General features: G+C 50.9%; 1 protein-coding gene across 5 annotated transcripts in view; it reads left to right on the forward strand.

The window, feature by feature from the left end:
• The window catches only part of hivep2a (HIVEP zinc finger 2a), a 217,087-nt gene that overhangs the window by 169,389 nt on the left and 27,167 nt on the right, over positions 1 to 20,531 (forward strand). For all 5 annotated transcript variants that reach the window (XM_060831219.1, XM_060831218.1, XM_060831221.1 and 2 more), the window contains 2 exons: positions 11,785 to 11,853; positions 13,708 to 19,204. In XM_060831219.1, the coding sequence (XP_060687202.1) occupies positions 14,279 to 19,204 (4,926 nt within the window). In that variant the 5' untranslated portion in view covers positions 11,785 to 11,853; positions 13,708 to 14,278. The remainder of the gene's footprint in view (positions 1 to 11,784; positions 11,854 to 13,707; positions 19,205 to 20,531) is intronic.

Below are 20,531 nucleotides of genomic sequence, written 5' to 3' on the forward strand. Positions count from 1 at the left end.
GCTGAACATTGTGCAATCACGGGTGAACAGCCCCACTTCTGGCCTTTTTGTTTGTTTGTTAACCTTCAATTATATCCTCAAATAAAAGCCAAACACATGCAATGATGGAGAAAATCAACAGGTCTGGCATCATCTGTGGAGAGAGAGAGAAACATGGTTCACATTTCCAACCCTAATAGGGTGGCACAGTGGCTCAGTGGTTATCACTGCTGCCCCACAATGCCCACGATCTCAGGTTCAATTCCAGCCTCAGGTACCTGCCTGTGTGAAGTCTATGCTGGTTTACTTCCACAGTCCAAAAATAGAGTCTTTGTAGAATCCCTGCAGTGTGGAAACAGGCCCTGCGGCCCAACAAGCTCACACTGATCCTCTGAAGAGTAACTCATTCCCCCTACCTTATATTTGCCCCTGACTAATGTCCTTAACCTACACATCTCTGAATACCTGCACGTCTTTGGATGTGTAAGTTAAGGTGGGTCGGCCCAGCTAAATTGTTCTATAGTGTTCAGGGATGTGCTAAGTAGATTGGCCATGGGAAATGCAGAATTACAGGGATGGGTCTGGGTGGGATGATCGTCGGTGTGACTCAATGGGCCGAATGGCCTGCTTACACAGCATAGGGATTCTATGATTAACTAAACTTGCAAGAAGTTCTGAAAAGCCCTGGATTCGAAATGTTATCTCTGTTTCTCTCTCCAAAGATGCTGCCAGACCTGCTGAGTGTATCCCGCACTTTCTGTTTTACTTTCAATTCTATGCTCAATGCTTGAATCTATGATTTTCTATTCCAGTAGCAAGAAACTGACCCCTGAGGCTAGCACAGTATATATAAAAAAAATCAAGCAATTTCACCAAATTGTTTGTCTCAATTATAACATTTTGAGTTCACCTTCAATTAAGGATCTGACGAAGAAAAATTAATCTTATGTCTCTTGATGATTTCTTTTCTGTGTGACTTGAACAAATCTGGGCTCCAAACGACATTTATCTAAAGGTTGCTGCAGAGTTTTATCACTCTCGTTTTTACTTTTGGATTCAAATAGAAAGTTTCACACTTGTGTGACGCTCTGAGAATGAAGTAACGGCTATAAACAGATGGGACACGGCAGGAAATATTAGTGAAATTAGAAAATAATTATCTGTCATTAACAGGATAAAACCCAAATTTGCAAGAAAGCAGCGCTTCATGCTGCACGATGCACTTGTATATCACTCTAATCGGGTCTGACAGTAGTGTTAATCAGAGTCATTAACCATTCATTACAAGCGACAGACAGTGGTGTTACAAGTCGTTGATTAGTCATTTGGATTAACAGTCTGGTGTTAACACCACTAGGGCCATACCTCCCCAGTCTTCTGCACCATCACTAAGGTCAAAGCATCCTTCCGAAAATGTGGACACAACTGACCCAGTGATCCGACAGAAGAGAGAATCCAGAAAATTGGGAAGGCATGACCTAGTGATATTAACGCCAGACTGCTAATGCAAAGACCCAGGTAATATTCTGGGGACCTGGATTTGAATCCCATCCAGAGCAGATAGTGGAGCTTGAATCCAATCAAAGATGGGAATTAGGAGTCTAGTGAAGACTGAGAAATGATCGTCATAGGGTGAACAAAAAAACATCTGGTGAAACAACTCCACAGAGGCTGGTATCACATCACCAAGTCCCCCTTTATCTACACGTGCATCGTACTTTACACTGACCCAGCTCCCTCAGAGCCAGCTCCCCGAGGGAACACGACCTCTGATACTCCAGTTTATTTTTTATTAGATATTTCATTAAACAATACACGGTTTACAAATCAATTAACCTTGACAGTTGTACACAGAGAAACAGCAATTTGACAAGGGAGAGGATCCCCAAACCCTGCAGTTCAACCAGTTTTCAGGGAAATGAGGAAATATCTCAAATCCCAGTTTCAATCATTCCAAAGCAGTAGCAATGACATTTTTTACATATTAGATAGTCCAATTACATTAAAAAAGTGCATACAACACAGACCCCCAGAAACCCAGCAAGCCACCCATCCCTCACTCTTGTTTTTTCTTGTTTATTTTTTCTTTTTTTATTTACCCCCCCCTCCCTCCCCCCCCCCCCCCCCCCCAGCACTACCGCATAAGTGTGATAGTACTTAGTTTTTCCCCAGCACCCATGTTGTGTGTGTGCAGGTGTGAGACACAGTGAGAGACACGGCGTTTCGGGCATAAGCCCTGAAGAAGGGCTTATGCCCGAAACGTCGATTCTCCTGTTCCTTGGATGCTGACTGACCTGCGCTTTTCCAGTAACACATTTTCAGCTCTGATCTCCAGCATCTGCAGTTCTCACTTTCTCCTCCTACAGAGGAGAAAGACACAAGGTGTACGAATCTTTATTCAGTTTCCACCACTAGGAAGAAAGGAAACACCCGAGTGGACAGTGATAAGCAGTGCCCTTCACATCAAAGGGCAATGCTGTGTGATCAAACAGTGAAGGGGAGGACAGGGATTATATCAAAATAGAGTTGGAGGGAGAAATAATGCACTCCACTCCCTGTGGCACCCACCTCTCCCTGAACAGGTATTTTGTCCTTTATTTAATGAAGAAAAGTTGAGACAGAGGTGCCAATCAGACTACGCAAAGCCAATACAGTAAACAGCTTGTGAGGCCTTGAGTTGTTTTTAATGTTGGAACAATAGAAGCAGGCTGGATGGGTGGAGTGAAGCTGCCGCAGAACCAGGATTTATAGTTTTAGTTTTTCAGTAGCAGTATGTCTCTCCCTTCTATTCTCTCTCTCTCTCAGTTGTCTCTTGATGTTTATTCCCCCCCAGACTGGAGTTACATGTGAGACAATCTAATTTACTGAATCTGCCTTTGCCAAGGGTATGTGATTGGATGTTACTATACTGGAGCAAGTGAGGACTGCAGATGCTGGAGATCAGAGCTGAAAATGTGTTGCTGGAAAAGCGCAGCAGGTCCTGAAGAATGGCTCATGCCCGAAACGTCGACTCTCCTGCTCCTTGGATGCTGCCTGACCTGCTATGTTTTTCCAGCAGGGTAAAAACAATGACTGCAGATGCTGGAAACCAGATTCTGGATTGGAGTGATGCTGGAAAAGCACAGCAGTCCAGGCAGCATCCAACAAGCAGCGAAATCAACGTTTTGGCATGCTTTTCCAGCAACACATTTTCAGCTCTGTTACTATACTGGAACAGTTACTGTTCAGTAGTTAAACACTGTAATCTATCATTCTGTCAAGTTCTCCAATAAAGTTATTTCAATTTTTTTCTTCTGTTGTATTTTAACAATAGTGTATGAATAAAGTGTGTTTTGCTTCAAGCCTGGTAATTTGACCAATCAAATTGCATATGGAAAGCAACACCTGGCACTTGCCTTTAAAATAAGACAAAGTTAGGGTCTAGACTATTTTCTCCATATCGTTCGAGGGGGTTTGGTCTGGTCCATAACTGCTAGGTCATTCCTGATGAAGGACTTATGCGCAAAACATCAATTCTCCTGCTCCTCGAATGCTACCTGACCTGCTGTGCTTTCCCAACAACATCAGTGACCCTCATCAAAACTGTGTTAATTCAGCTTAACCTTTACATTTCACTGCATCTTTCCCATCCTCCTCCTGATTTCCTCCCGTGACTCACGGGAGTTCTTCCTTCTCAATTTTGGACGGGTGAAAAATACCTGCTTTCATTTGACTGTGGACAGTATTGAAATTACTCAAAATGGAGTGTAAAATTACTCAAAGTGACCTGTAAAATAAAGTTGAGGAGAAAGTGAGGTCTGCAGATGTTGGAGATCAGAGCTGAAATGTGTTGCTGGAAAAGTGCAGCAGATCAGGCAGCATCCAAGGAGCAGGAGATTCGATGTTTCGGGCATAAGCCCTTCTTCAGGACTCTTAGCCCACCAGAATGCACCGAGCATTTAGATGAGGCCAGAGTTTTAATTTTAACCCTTGCCTCTTGCATAATCCCTGACATTTGATTTGATTTATTGCTGTCACGTACCTAATTACACTGAAAAGTTTTGTTTTATGTCCAGTACCTTATAAAGTGCATTCGGGTAATAGAACAGAGCAAGGAATACAGTGTAACAGCTGCAGAGAAGGTGCACAGAGAACAAGATCAACATTAAATTTAAAAATTGGGAGGATCATTCAGTGATCTGGTAATGGCGAGGAAGAAGCTGTTCTTAAACCTGTCGATATGTATGTTAGTATGTAACCTGAGACTCGTGGTGGCTCAGTGGTTAGCACTACTGCCTCACAGCAGTGGAGTCCCAGATTCGATTCTAGCCTCGGCGACTGTCTGTGTGGAGTTTGCACATTCTCCCCGTGTCTGCATGGGTTTCCTCCCATCGTCCCAAGATGTGCAGATCAGATGAATTGGCCATGCTAACTTGCCCATAGTGTTAGACGCATCAGTCAAAGGGAAATGGGTCTGGGTGGTTTACTCTTCGGAGGGTTGGTGTGGACTGGTTGGGCTGAACAGCCTGTTTCCACACAGTAGGGAATCTAATCTAAATAAACAAATTGTCGACTGAGTGAAATACCGTCGAGATCATGATGGGATTTTTAGTCAGATCATTAGCTGAGGTCCCTGGTGAAATAACCACTGTGCTTACCAACTCTTGCCATTAATCAGGAATGCTGCACTTCACCGTTATTGTTGTGGAGAACAGAATTAAATGAGGACAAGGGCAGCAGGTACAAGGGGACATCACCTTCTGCAGGTTCCCCTCCACACATCATCCTGACTTCAGAAATGTATCGCCGTTCCTTCACTGTCACTGGGTTAAAATCCTGCCACCCCAACACCCAGGTGGACTGCAGTGGTAGAAGAGGCAGCTTAGCCTCACCTTCTCGAGAGGCAATTAGGGATGGGCAGTCGTTTCTAGCCAGGCCAGTGCCCCCTACATCCTGGGAGTTAATAAAGACTTGCATTTGTATAGCGCTTTCCTCAGCCATGCCCTGTCACAAAGCGAAGATGATGGAATGCGTTTTTTGTTGTAATGTCAGAAATGCTGCAACCAATTTGTGCACAGCAAGTGCCTACAAACAGCCAATGCCACCCTGAGTAGAGAGTCTGTGAATTTTGATGCTGGGAGAAAGTGAGGTCTGCAGATGCTGGAGATCAGAGCTGAAAATGTGTTGCTGGAAAATGCGCAGTAGGTCAGGCAGCATCCAAGGAGCAGGAGAATCAATGTTTCGGGCTTGAACCTTTCTTCAGGAATTCCCTTTTCAGCTCTACTTTTGATGCTGGTCAAGGGATAAATGTTGGCCTGTACACTTGGGAGAGACTAGCAGCAGGCTGGAAGAACACAGCAAGCCAGGCAGCATCAGGAGGTGGAGAAGTTAACATTTCAGGTATTAAAGTGAAGACAGTGAGGACTACAGCTGCTGCAGATCAGAGTGAAAAGCGTGGTGCTGGAAGAGCACAGCCTGTGCTTTTCTAGCAACTACACTCTTTGTTTCGGGTATTAACCCTTCTTGAGTCCTGAAGAAGGGTTATACCCGCAATATTGACTTCTCCATCTGCTGATGCTGCCTGGCCTTGCTGTGTTCTCCCAGCCGCCTGCCTGTCTACTTTGGATTCCAGCATCTGCCATTTTTATTGTTGTCTGTAACCAAGTGTACACTTGGGGTAACTCCCGAAATTTCTTCAAAGTGGTGTCTTGGGATGTTTGACAACTTGAACCTCGGTCTGAAGCCTCATCAGGGCAATGATCTTCGAGTTCCTACATGATGGGCAGGCTAGGTGGCTTGGCCATGGGGAATGCCAGGATAGGGTAGGTGGGTGGGTTGTTCTTCAGAGGGTCGGTGTGGACTTGATGGGCCGAGTGGCCTGCTTCCATGCTGTAGGGATGCTATGATTCTATGAGAGAACCAGCCTTGATTTTCATGCTGCTCAGTCCTGAGGTCTCTGGGTTGTAACTTGGAGGTCAATGTGTTACCCATTGAGCGACAGCAAAGGGAAATGTAACCATCTGGGTTTTACTCCAGGGATTGTTGGGGGTGGTACTGTCGCAATGAATGATTTGTACCAGCATCATCTCCTTCAATACCACATTCATGTTCCACAGTTTTTCCTGGGGGTCTATCCTGGATTAATCTAGGATATCTGGTCTGCATGAAGGAGTTGGACCGAAGGGTCTGTTTCTGTGCTGTTCATGTCAATGACTCGAGCCATCTGTTCCCTTGAGCTTGCTAGTGCCCTGCCATTCATTGAGAACACCCTTGTCTTGTTATTTCTTCCAAAGTGCATCACCTCACAGTTTTCAGGGTTAAATTCCACGTGCCACTCATCTGCCCATCTGATCAATCCGTTTAGATCATCCTGTAACCTAACACCCTCTTCCTCACTACCAACCTCCCAGCCAATCCCTGTATTACGCACAAACATACTTACCATCCCTCCCACATTCCCATTGTCATCATTTATGTATGTCACAAATACTAAGAGATCCCATAGTGATCTCTGCAGTGGATTAATGGGGTGATCTAATTGAGCTGTTTAAAGCAATTACAGGATTGGACTGAGGAAATGGAGAGACTCTTTGTCCTCAAATGCTGAAGGTCTGAACCATGTGTTCATTTCTTCACTCAAAATATTGTTTCGAACTCCCTCTCAGCAAAAACTGCTGAGCCTGTGTCCCCAGGGTTTGGGGGAGGAGGGTGGCGATCAGTTAACAATTTCAACACTCAGGTTCATAGACTTTGCCGTGCAAGGGTTTTCATGTTGAGGAATCCGAGATGGGGAAGTTGGGGACTGAAGACGCTAGGGATCAGAGTTGAAGAGTGTGGCGCTGGAAAAGGTCAGGCAGCATCCGAGGAGCAGGAAAGTCGACGTTTCGGGCAAACGTTCATCAGGAATTGATCAGCCCTTCATCCAAACTGGCTGCGGATGTAGCGAAGATTCAGATCAATCGTTATCAAAGTGAATGATGGAATGGGCTCAAGGTATATCTTACAATCTTAACCCATCCACTCCATGCAAGGCACTAGTCAGACCACAGTGGAATTTTGTAAACAGCTTTGGGCCCTTTATCTAATGAAAGGTGTACTGGTCTTGGAGGAGGTCCCGATTAAGGTTAACTAGGGTGACACCGAGTATGGAACAACAGAGGAACAAATTACTGCAGACGCTGGATTCTATGCTGAAAACAACAAATGGTGGTGATCACAGCAGGTCAGACGGAATCCATCCTGAGAGAGCGAGAGAGAGAGCAAGCTGACATTTAGAGTCTAGATGACTTTTCAACAGAGCTCTGATGAGGAGTCATCTGGACTCGAAACACCAACCAGGGAAGGTCTGTCTTAACAGGAGAGGTTGAGTAGATTAGGCCTGCACTCACTGGAGTTTAGAAGAATAAGAGGAGATCTTATTAAAATATAATGGGTCAGTTAGCTCAGTTAGTTGGACAGTTGGTTTGTATTGCAGCATAAGACCGATAGTGCAGGTACATTCCTACCAAGTCTCCTTCTCAACCTCTCCCCTTGCCTGAGGCATGGTGATGCTCAAGTTAAACCATCACCAGTTATCTCTCTGACGAGATAACTTCGCTGTCTACTACACCTCCAATTTTGGTGTCATCGGCAAACTTACTAACTTATACCTCTTATATTCACATCCAATCATTTATATAAATGACGAAAAGTAGTGAACCCAGCACCAATCCTTGTGGCACTCCACTGGTCACAGGCCTCCAGTCTGAAAAACAACTCTCCACCACCACCCTGTGTCTTCTACCTTTGAGCCAGTTCTGTATCCAAATGGCTAGTTCTCCCTGTATTCCATGAGACCTAACCTTGCTAACCAGTCTCCCATGTAGAACCTTGTTGAATGCCTTACTGAAGTCCAAATAGATCACGTCCATAACTCTGCCCACATCAATCTTCTTTGTAGTTCTTCAAAAAACACAATCAAGTTTGTGAGACATGATTTCCCACACACAAAGTCACATTGACTAAACCTAATCAGTCCTTGCCATTCCAAATACATCCTGTCCCTCAGGATTCCTTCCAACAATTTGCCCACCACCGAGGTCAAGCTCACTAGTCCTAACTTCCCTAACTTGTCCTTACCACCCTTCTTAAACAGTGGCACCAGTTAGCCAACCTCCAGTGTTCTGGCATTTTACCTGTGACTATCAATGATACAAATATCTCGGCAAGGAGCCCAGCAATCACTTCCCCAGCTTCTGCCAGATGTGGAGGAATTTCTTCTCTCAGGGAGGAGGGAATCTGTGGAATTTATTTTACAGGGCTGTTGAAGCTGGGTCATTAAGTATATCCAAGGCTGAGACAGACAGAATTTTAGTCAGGAGAGGATCAAGGGTTATGGGAAAAAGGCAGGAAAGTGAAGGTGAGGATTATCAAATCAGCCATGATCTCATCAAATAGCAACCATGACGTCATCGAATAGCAGTCGTGATGTGGAGGGGCCGCTGTTGGACTGGGGTGGGCAAAGTTAAAAATCACTCAAAATTACTTCCAAATAAACCTGTTGGATTGTAACCTGGTGTGTGATTTTTAACATTGAATAGCAGAGCAGCCTTGATGGGCTAAATGGCCTGCTTCTGCTGCTATGATCTTGCTATATCCTTCATTCCACTGTTACCTTCTGGCATAGACACTGTCCTTCCACAGGCACAGTGGGATTTGGAGGCGGGGACTGTAATGAGACTTTCAAATTAAACAATTGGGATTTCTGAGTGCTGGTTGTGGTGCAGGAGACAGAACCGTGCTCAGGCATGTTGTTGAGTTGTTGCCTGAAGGGTTTCTGTGTTTACTTTTGACCTCACTTAAATGCTTCCTTTGTTATGTAGTTCCTCAGGTTCCAAGCAGATCTCATCAAACATTTCCTTTGTTGTGGAATTCCTTGAAATCTGCTGTTTCATCTTTGATGATTTCCCCAGTCTATGTGCATATATTAGAAGCTGCAAACATTGAGACTAAAGCTCATGAATACTCAGGATGTTATCCAGTTAAAAATCACACAACACCAGGTTATAGTCCAACAGGTTTAATTGGAAGCCCACTAGCTTTCGGAGTGACGCTCTTTCATCAGGGGATAGGATGTATCCAGCAGCTCTGGTGAGGGAAGCTCATTTTTCAGGTGTCAATTTACCGCCCATACTTAGCAAACATTGGGTTGGCGCGATGAGCATTTCCATAATTTGTTGTGGTGTCACCATTGTCTTACCAGACCTTAAGGGGCTGCTCTCTTATCAGAGAGAGGCGATTGAAGGTCATTTAACTCTGGGGGGTGTGGGGGGATACGAGGCTTCAGGTGAGGGAAGAGGTTGAGAAGAAGAGTCCTTCATGGTAACCTCAAAGTGGTGATGGGAATTGAACCCACACTGTTATCATCATATTGCTCTGCAAACCAACAATCTAGCCAACTGAGCTCAACCAACTCCTTCCATGATTTGAAAGCAAGTGGGCAGCACGGTGGCACAGTGGTTAGCACTGCTGCCTCACAGCGCCAGAGACCCGGGTTTAATTCCCGACTCAGGCGACTGACTGTGTGGAGTTTGCACATTCTCCCCGTGTCTGCGTGGGTTTCCTCCGGGTGCTCCGGTTTCCTCCCACAGTCCAAAGATGTGCGGATCAGGTGAATTGGCCATGCTAAATTGCCCGTAGTGTTAGGTAAGGGGTAAATGTAGGGGTATGGATGGGTTGCGCTTTGGCGGGTCGGTGTGGACTTGTTGGGCTGAAGGGCCTGTTTCCACACTGTAAGTCTAATCTAATCTAAACAGTTTGTTGTGCTGAGGGATTTAGTTAAAAGTCACTCAACACCAGGTTATAGACCAACAGATGGGTGTTGTGTGATTTTTAACTTTGTGCTCCCCAGTCCAACAGCAGCATCTCCAAATCAGATTTATTTGGAAGCACTTGCTTTTGGAGTGCTCCTTCATCAGGTAGCTAGCAGTGCACCAAACGCTAGTGCTTTCAAATAAACCTATTGGACTATAACCTGGTGTTGTGTGATTACAGTGGTAGTGTCCCTACCCTCTGAACTGAGCAGACCTTGGTTCAAGTCCCACCTGCTCCAGAAGGGTATAATAGCATCCCTGAACAGGTTCATTTAAATAAATGATTTTTAACTTCGTCTACCCCAGTCCAACACCTGCACCTCCACATCATGGCTGGTGGATTCAGACAACAAAGCTCACAGGGCTCTGTGGGAGAGAGAAGGAATGCTAGAGGAATGGAGTTTAAGAACGGGGAGTTATTCTACAGCTATATGGGGTGTTAATGAGGCCATACCTGGAAGTACAGCTACAGTTTTGGTCTCCTTACTTGAGAAAGAATGTACTGGCACTGGTGGGAGTGCAGAGGAGATTCACTAGGTGATCCTGGAGTTGAGGGGTTGGCTTATGAGGACAGACTGGGACTATACTCATTGGAATGAGGTGGGGGGAATCTTATAGAAACACAAAATTATGAAGTGAATAGTAAAGATAAAGGCAGGGAGGTTGTTTCCATCGGTGGGTGAAACTAGAACTAGGGGGCGTAGCCTCAAAGTCAGGGGGAGCAGGATTTAGGACCAATTTGAGGAGGAACTCCTTCACCCAGAGGGTTGTGAATCTGTGGAATTCCCTGCCCAGTGAAGCAGTTGAGGCTACCTTCATTGAATGTTTTTAAGGCAGTGACAGATTTCTGAACAGTAAAGGGTTCCAGTGAGAGGGTGGGTAGTTGGAGCTGAGGCCATGAAAAGACCAGCCATGATCTTATTGAATGGCGGAGCCGGCTCGAGGGGCCAGATGGTCTACTCCTGCTCCGAGTGCCTATATTCAAACATAGAACACTACAGCCCAGTACAGGCCCTTCGGCCCTCGATGTTGCGCCGCCCTGTCATACTAATCTGAAGCTCTTCCCACTTACACTATTCCATGTACGTCCATATGCCTGTCCAATGACGACTTAAATGCACTTAAACTTGGCAAATCTACTACCATTGCAGGCAAAGAGACTACCTCTGACATCTGTCTTATACCTATATCCCCTCACTTTAAAGTTGTGTCCCCTCATGTTTGCCGTCCCCATATTCTTTTGTAAAGGCAAGACAGAGGTTTACACTATCAAAAAATGATCATCGAATGGTGGAGCTGGCTAGATGGGTCAAGTGATCTCCTCGAACCCATGGTTTGTCTGATCATCTTGCTTTAAGAGTGATAGTGAAGGTTGATCCAATTACAGTGGAGCTCTTGTTGACCTCAAGGCAAAGACAGAGTGTCCTAAGCTGTGGGATCAAAGGATATGAGGCGCCAAGGGAGACCAAGCCTGAAATAAGTGCAGCATGATTTAAGATTAGAGAATATTCTGTGGCTATAAGGAAGAGAAACATAAAGCTTTTCTCAGTATCCTTCGTCCAGTCCTACAATGCTCTGGGATCTCTATGACTCCTCAAGTTCTGATCTTTTGCCCATCGCTTTCATCTACTCCACTGACAACTGGGTCTTTAGCAGCTGAGGTCCAAAGTTCTGGAACTGCACTATTTTCTGCCACTTTCAAATCCTAAGACCCTTGAATGAGCTGCTGCCTGTTGGACCTTCACCAGAACTTCTGCTATTGCTATGGCTTTCTTTTCTCAAATGAAGGTTAATTACAAATTGTCTTGTATATGACATTTTATTTAGCGTTAATCTGGGAATCTGTGGTTTAATTATTCATCATACATAAAGAACATAGGTGCCTGTCTGTCTATAAATATTTGTGTTAAGCCTCATAAAGTGAGTTATGTTTGTAAAGCATGTTCTTACAGGCTCTGCGTTTAATCCTTTCCAGGGAAACCTGATGCCATGATAAGGGAGAATTGGAATTAACACACAGAAGTGGAACTTGGCGGAAAATTAGGTAATGGATGATTCTAATGTGAGGCTTGTTCGTGCCTTATGAACTCGACACAATGAGGAGTGTTAACATTGGTATTGCTGGGAGGATTCTCTGCTGCATGCTTAGATGCAGGATGTAACCTTGAGTTATGTCATAATCTCAGCCCCAGTATCAATGCAGTGCCTTCATCCAAGCAAGTGTGATGATTTCATAATGCCCAGGAACTATCCTGTCATCTCTTCTGACTGAGGTGTCAATCTGATGTTAATTGATTCTGTGTTGTTCCTGTGTGACCATTGTGAATTTGCTTCATCAGCCCCCAAACTAAGTCTTCACGGTATTAACAGGAAAAAGACGACGTAGATAAAAGATAAACTATTTCCAGTGGTTGGAGATAGGGGCATTGTGTGAGAATTAGGAGCTGGACCATTCAAAGTACAAAGAACAAAGAAAATTTACAACCCAGGAACAGGCCCTTCGGCCCTCCAAGCCTGAGCCAATCCAAATCTACTGTCTAAACCTGTGGCCCAATTCCTAAGCATCTGTATCCCTCTGCTCCCCATGCATCTGTCCAGACACATCTTAAATGAATCTGTTGTACCTGCCCCTTCTACCTCTGCTGGCAATGTGTTCCAGACACCCACCACCCTCTGTGTGAAGTACTTGCTGTGCATATCCCCCTTAAACTTTTCACCTCTCACCTTGAAAGCGTGACCTCTCGTTATTGAATCCCTCACACTAGGAAAAAGCTAATATCCACCCTGTCTATACCCTTCATGATTTTGTAAACCTCAATCAGGTCCCCCCTCAATCTCCTTTTTTCTAATGAAAACCTAACCAACTCAACCTCTCTTCATAGCTAGCACCTTCCATCACCCTTGTAAACTTTCTCTGCACCCTCTCCAAAGCGTCCACATCCTGTTGGTAATGTGGCGACCAGGGAAGATGTTAGGAAGTACTTCAGCACTCAAAGGGTGGGAGAGGTCTGGAACTGTCTTCTGCAGACAGCAGTAGGTGCTGGATTGGTTGTTAATTTTAAAGCTGAGATGGATACGTTTGTATTAAACAAAGATATGAAAGGGATATGGACCAAAGGCAGGTATATGGACTTTGGCCACACATCAACATTGATCTCATTGAATGGTACAATGGGCTCATAGAGTCATACAGCATGGAAACAGATCCTTTGACCCAACCCATTCACACTCAAGGGCCTGAATGGACTCTCAAATTTGCCATTCGTCCATCCAAATAAACCAGGGGAGGGTTTGTACTTAAACGGATGTCTGCCCTGGGACCTAAGGGACAACTTTTTCACGCAGAGGGTGGTACGTGTATAACACGGTTTTACTATAAACCGACTGACTCCCACAGCTACCTAGACTACACCTCCTCCCACCCTGCCGCCTGTAAAAACACCATCCCATATTCCCAATTCCTTCGTCTCCGCCGCATCTGCTCCCAGGAGGACCAGTTCCAATACTGTACAGCCCAGATGGCCTCCTTCAAGGACCGCAGTTTCCCCCCTGGCCTTTATAGTAGGTTAATCACACCACCATTGACACGGGGTGAGTTTTCGATCAAATTCTTTTTGAATTCAATCACAGGATGAGGGCATCACTGTGATGTGAAATGAGTTCCAAAAAAAATAGCTTAACGAACAGCAGGGGGAGATTGAGGGGCTGAATGGCCTGATTGTTTTCTTCTTGCTTCTTCCAGTCAGGGATTTGAACCCAGTATCTGAGGTGGGTGTGCTACCACTGAGCTGCAGCATACAGCCTGTAGGCCTGACATCAATGCGTTCAGTAATACTAGATTCAATGGGATCTTTCTTTTCATTAATGTATTTTTCTTTTGCTTCCCCCGCCCTTGTAGGAAGCTGCTGTTAGAGACTCTGAAGGACGTTGTAAATCTGGTGTAGGGGGCAGAGCGAGTGGTTTACGGAATCACACCCCCCTTTCGAGACTTGGGTAGGCCTCGGTCCCGGAGGAATGTGAAGTGGAGACGGACGCACGAGCAGGAGAGTGGCGGCACCTGACATCTTCTTGTGCCCATTGAGAAGGCGGGCTCCGTTACCATGGAGAGGACCAAGCGACTGAGAGTGACCGCTTACCGTGGCCCTGCCGCACGCACAGCGGGAAAGACAGCGTGACTCCCATCCGGAGAAGGTCACCTTTGTGGTCCAGGAGAAAGACTAAGAGAGGGGGGAGGGGGCAGAAGCTTGGCGTCCTAGCGTGAGGGATTCAGTGAGTGACAAGCCCTCTCCAGTTTGATGCTCAGTAACGACCTCTGGCGGCGAGTGACCTGAAGAGGCAGCAGTTGTTTGAGCCCCATGCCGGCAGCGATCAGCCGATGGCAGCACTGGGAGACCGAGCCGAGCTTTAGATGCAGTTGACGGTTGCCTCAGCAACGAAGCCCCGGCACTTAGCGACCGTCCTGACTGGAAATGGAGACGAAACGCCCGATGCTGGGCACGGCTGAGGACAGCGGCGCCCCCGGCCCAGTCCAACGGGACAACCCCCGGTTGCAGCCCAGCGTTTTCCCCGAGCCGGGGGCTCAGAGGCTGGCGCCAGACCCCCAGGGCCCGGTTGGTGGGACAGGGCCTTACTACCGCTCTGAACTTCAGCTTCCCGCTGAGGCTCCTCGTCAGGCCCAGTCACGGCAACTCCTGGGCGGCCCTTATCACCACCACCACCACCACTATGCACCCCGTCCCTTCCCACATTTCCAGCGCCGGCCTGACCCCCGGGGATACCCCACTCCGGAGGCGGGAGCTGGTGTGGAGGGGCGACCCTGGCCCTTCGGTCGCCCCCTGGAAGCCACACCCCCCGAGGCCTTCCTGCCCCTCCAGCACCGGTCCCGTCAGCTAGGCAAGGCCCCCAGCCCGGCCTGCTACCGCCACTACCCCCAGGCTGTGCCCGGGGCCCGAGATGAGGCCCTGAGGAGGGACAAGAAGCCCAAGAAGCCAGGCAAACACATCTGCCAGTACTGTGGGCGAGCATGTGCTAAGCCCAGTGTCCTCAAGAAGCACATCCGCTCCCACACGGGCGAGAGACCCTATCCCTGCGCCCCCTGCGGCTTCTCCTTCAAAACCAAGAGCAACCTCTACAAGCACCGCAAGTCCCACGCCCACGCCATCAAGGCCGGCCTACTCTCCGCTGAGGCAGAGCCTAGCTGCCGCTCGGACACAGAGCCTCTGGGAGGGGGCGAGGAGGCCGGGCTGCACTCTGATGCTGACGAGAGCACAGACACAGACGAGGAGCTCTGCCCTGGCAAGAGGCTGTCCCAGCCGGCATCGCCGGAACCAGAGGTGGCCGAAGCTGGCAATCCCATCCTGCAACGCTCCCTGAGGGTGTCTCAGAAATACAGCTCGGACTCTGAGGTGCTCAGTGAGGAGTCGCCTGCCGGGCCCATGAAGGTGCCCATTCTCATCGTCCCCAAGTGCGGCCTCCAGGCACAGGCTGAGGGCCCGCCGGCCTACGTCAAGACGGAAGCCTGCCCCAGCCCCCCTGTCATGGTCTGGAAGTACGGGGGGCCGCATACCATCAAGCAGAGGCTGGCCCTGCGGCTGAATGAGAAACGAGGGCAGGACAGTGAGCAGTCCGTCAACCTGCTGAGTCCCCACAGCAAGGGCAGCACCGATTCGGGCTACTTCTCCCGGTCGGAGAGTGCTGAGCAGCAGGTCAGTCCCCCCAACACCAACGCCAAGTCCTACGCTGAGATCATCTTCGGCAAGTTTGCTAGGCTGGCCCCCAGGCCTCTGGCGGTCAACGTGGCATTGCAGGAGCCCCCTCCGATGGCCTGCAAGGACAAGGCCGGCTTGGCAGCAATCCCTGGAGACAAGCCTGACCTGGAGAAGTTCATCGAGGAGCACATCTTGCAGCTCATAAGCCACAACAACGTCTTGGTGGACCCCAGCCAACTAGACCCCATCAAGCCACGAAGGTTCTCCTGTTACCGGGGAGATGGCAGCGAGTTGCGGAAGCATCCAATGGCGCTGGGGGAGGCAGTCAGCGAGACCAGGGCATTCTCTGAGGAGTCACTGGGCCCGAGCGCGATGGAGTGCTTTGTGCCGTCGGAGAAGGAGCTCTTGGGTATCCCGCCAGACACAGCGGACAGTGCCACATTAACCCGGAGCAACTCCATGCCCATATCCTCCGGGAATGGCCTGGGAGTCCCCCAGGTGCTGAGGGGGAGCCACTCCTTCGACGAGAGGATGACGGGCTCGGACGACGTGTTCCACGCCGGCTCTGCCCTGCTGCCGCACCAGCGCATGCTGAAACGCCAGACGGCCATCGAGCTGTTCTCTGGACTCGAGGGCCACGCCCCGGGGAGTTGCGGGCATGACGACGGGGAGCAAGGCCCTGGGACCTTCCCCAGGGGATCTCCCGCCGCCACGGGAGCCACCAAGATGGAAGAAGGGGAGTTGGCCGAGGGAGGTGACTCAGCGCTGCTGGTGCGGAAAGCCCAGAAAGGAGTGGGCACGGTGTACGAGTGCGAAATCTGTGGCGTCAAGTACCAGATTTGGGACAACTTTGAGGCCCACAGGAAGTTCTACTGCTCGCATGGGCCGCGTGCCAAGTGTGGAGTGCCCAAACCCCTTGGCGAGGGTGGGCTGGAGTTATCTCAGACCACGGTGTACAAGGCTGGCCCGGTGCTGGAAAACCTACCATTCAGGAAACGAAGGAAAGAAAAGAGTGTTGGGGATGAAGAGGACATCCCCGGTCGCTATGGAGGCCCGTACGGAGGCCTGACCTGGTCACCCTCCTCAGGGGCTGAGCCCAAAGCTGAGGGGAACCCCCTCACCGATCAGGAACCCGCCCCCAGAACCGTCTCCGTGTCAACCATGACCACCTCAGGTTTCTTCGGCCTGCCAAGGGAGCCGGTTGCCGCGGCAACGGCAGAGGAGAGCGAGCCGCAGGCAATGGAGGGGTCGCCAGGGGGGCAGGGCCTGGGCAAGCAGGATGGAGGCCGGAGGGGGACAGGCAACGAGATCTCCGTCATCCAGCACACCAACTCCCTGAGCTGGCCAGGCTCCTTCGAGCGGTCTGAGTCCATGGAGCTGCTTTCCGGTCCCGGGGGGCCTGACCCCTCACCCGAGGTGGGGGTGGGGGTGGGTCAGCACCCGCCAGCGGAGGTGGGAGAGCTCCAGGCCGGCCCACAGCCCCAGCCAACACCCAAGCTGGTGCGCCAACACAATATCCAGGTGCCGGAGATCCGGGTGACAGAGGAACCGGACAAGCCGGAGAAGGAGCCAGAAGAGGCCCCCGTCAAGGAGGCCGAGAAGGTGCCTGAGGAATTCCAGTGGCCGCAGCGGAGCGAAACGCTGTCCCAGCTGCCCGCCGAGAAACTACCGCCCAAGAAGAAGAGGCTGCGCCTCGCCGAGCTGCAGTACTCGTCCGGGGAGTCGAGCCTGGAGTCCGGCACACTGTCCCGGAGTCTGAGCCAGGACAGCAACTGGTCGCACAGCTCCAGCTTCTCGCTCTCGCTGGAGAGAGACGAGGGCCCGAAGCCTGGGGCCTCGGGCAGGCCGGAGACGGCCGAGTACCTGACGGTGCCCTACGTGGTCAACAGCCCGGGCCTATTGGGTCAACAGCAGCAGCAGGAGCAGCAGCAGCAGAAGGAGATGAGGCGTTCGGCCTCAGAGCAGGCCCCGTGCCAGCCCTACCTGGAGATGGTGGAGACCCGCAGCAAGTCCTTCGACTACGGCAACCTGTCTGGAGGCCCTGGGGGGGCTGGACCCCGCTGTGGGCCTGCTCCCGCCTCCTCCCCCGCTGTCAGGGAGAGGAGACGGTGCTTCCTGGTGCGCCAGGCCTCCCTTGGACAGTACTCGGAGAATTCCCAACCGGAGCACGGGCTGGAGCTGGGCGAGCCGATGCAGGTCTCCGGCCACCAGGCGTGCGGGCCTGCCCTCCCAGGCCGGGGACCTCGACACCGCCCGGTCTCCCCCACCGACCGTCCCTGCGACGCCCCTTACCCGCCCCTCGACTTCCACCAGCCCTGGCAGCTCTACCAGCCGGCCCCGCCCTTCCCTGCCCCCGGCTCCGAGCCCTACCCCCCCACCGGGCAGTGGCCAGCGGTTCCCCTGCAGCTCCCGTGCCCTCCTCTCCTCCCCGGCGAGGCCTACCCCGGTCAGCCAGTAGAGAGGCGCCCTCAGGCCCGGCCGGGCTGGGGGGACAAGGAGCAACCTTGCCCCTCACCCCGGGCCTCCCCTCAGCACTCCCCCGGGCGCCGGGCCCCCGCCCCGCGCTCCAGCCGCACCCCTCCCTCTCTGCTGGTGCCCGTCAGGATTCAGGCCAACGTGCCCACCTATGGCAGTGTCATGTACACCAGTGTCTCCCACGCTTCAGGGGGTGCCCGCGGGCCCCTCAGCCACAGCCCTGGCCTGGTCATCTGCAAGGTGGAGGGCCGCTCGCCCGCCCAGGAGCCGGGTGGGGTAGGAGGAGGGCAGTGCGCCCCCTGGGGGCTGCCCACACCCTCGGCAACAGCAGCAGTGGCTGGCACGGCCGGGGAAGTGCCGGTGCCCCTCACCGTGGGCCTGGTGAGCACGGACGGGGGTTCATCCATCGGGGGCAGCAAGCGCATGCTCTCCCCTGCCAGCAGCCTGGAGCTCTCCGTGGAGACCCAGCAGCAGAAGCGGGTCAAGGAGGAGAAGATCTGCGGGCAGATGCTGGAGAAGCTCAGCCTGCGGGAGTCCGGCACCCCTAGCACGCCTGCCGGTGCCAAGGCGGCCAAGCCGCAGCTGGTGCGCCAGTTCTGCACCACCGGCGAGGCGAGGGAAGGCCAACCGTCACCCTCTGGCTCCTCCCCGCGATGGCACGGCCCTCAGAGCCTGGAGTCGGCCCCTTCCGAGGAGCGCCCGTCGCTCGGCCAGTGCAGCGACATGGAGTCCCTGGAGAGCCTTGAGGTGGAGAGTCCGCAGAGAGCGCCCCCGTCGCCGGGCGACCTCCCCTCGGAGCCCCCGCCCCTGCTGGCCCCCCAGCACAAGTTCCCCATCAGCATGCTCCTCCAGGTGCCCGTCAGCCAGGGGGGCACGGTGGTGGGTGGCACCGTGCTCCTCTCGGACGTGTCTGACCTCCAGCAGTTCCTGCAGTTCCCCAGCCTCCGCACCTCCACCAGCGTCAGCTGGTGCTTCCTGAACTACACCAAACCCAACCCGACCCGGCACACGGCCCCCAAGCTCTCCATGTACGCCACCTGGTGCATCAGCTCGTACAACCCCAACCCCCCGGGCACTGCCACAAAGGTAGCCCTGGCCCTCCTCAGGTCCAAGCAGAAGGCAGCCAGAGAGATCTACATCATGTCCGCTCTGAACTGGCCCAGTTCTGGAAAGCTGGTGGCCTCCAGTGGCTGGAAGCAGAGAATAGCCCAGGTGAGGATCGGCCAGGCGTGGATCACCTTGACAGCGTTGTAGGGCTGTTTCAAATCAGTTAGAACCAAGCTAATCAGAGAGACCAGACTAATTAGTAAGTCGTTGCCTCATAGCGTCAGGGACCCAGGTTCGATACCAGCCTCGGGCGACTGTCTGTGTGGAGTTTGCAAGTTCTCCTCGTGTCTGCGTGGGTTTCCTCCGGGCGCTCCCGTTTCCTCCCACAATCCGACTATGTGCATTTTAGGGTGGGTTGGCCATGGTAAACTGCCCATAGTGTTCAGGGGTGTGTAGATGAGGTGGATTGGCCATGCTAAATGGCCCATAGTGTTCAGGGGTGTGTAGATGAGGTGGATTGGCCATGCTAAATGGCCCATAGTGTTCAAGGATGTGTAGGTGAGGTGGATTGGCCATGCTAAATTGCCCATAGTGTTCAAGGATGTGTAGGTGAGGTGGATTGGCCATGCTAAATTGCCCATAGTGTTCAGGGATGTGTAGGTTAGGTGGATTGGCCATGCTAAATTGCCCATAGTGTTCAGGGATGTGTAGGTTAGGTGGATTGGCCATGCTAAATGGTCCATAGTGTTCAGGTTGGATGAATTAGTCAGGGATAAATGTAGAGTAATAGGATAGGGATATGGCTCTGGGTGGGATACTCTTCGGAGGGTCGGTGTGGACTTGTTGGGCCAATTGACCTTTTTCCACACTGTAGGGATTCCCTCTGATTCTCTGTCCAGGAATGTGCAGGTCATGTGAGCTAGCCATGGGGAATGCAAGGATAGGGTGGGTAGGTCTGGCTGGGATACTCTTTGGAGGATCAAGCGGAACTGATGGGCTGAATGGCCTGTTACAACACTGTAGGGATTCTATGAAAAACTCTTCTGGTTCACTAATGTCCTTTAGGGAAGGAAACTGTCATCCTTACCTGGTCTGACCTGGGGTGGATGTTGTGGGTCGCAGTCTAAGGGTGTTGTTAGGTCATTCAGGACTGAGAGTGGGGAACCCATGGAATTTGCTGCCACAGAGAGTGGTTGAGGCAAAAACTGTTTGTTTTCACAAAGGGGTTAAATGCGAAAGGTCTGGAGGAGAAAACAGGAACAGGGACTGATTTGGATGATCAGCCATGATCCTGTTGAATGACTCTATAACTGCTGCCAGGCCGAGAGAACAAAAGAAGTACAGCACAGGAACAGGCCCTTCGGCCCTCCATGCCTGTCCCAATCATTGTGTCCTAACTAAACTCAGGCGACTGACTGTGTGGAGTTTGCACATTCTCCCTGTGTCTGCGTGGGTTTCCTCCGGATGCTCCGGTTTCCTCCCACAGTCCAAA

This window comes from Hemiscyllium ocellatum, chromosome 10, assembly GCF_020745735.1.
Source record: "Hemiscyllium ocellatum isolate sHemOce1 chromosome 10, sHemOce1.pat.X.cur, whole genome shotgun sequence".
NCBI classification, from domain to species: domain Eukaryota; kingdom Metazoa; phylum Chordata; class Chondrichthyes; order Orectolobiformes; family Hemiscylliidae; genus Hemiscyllium; species Hemiscyllium ocellatum.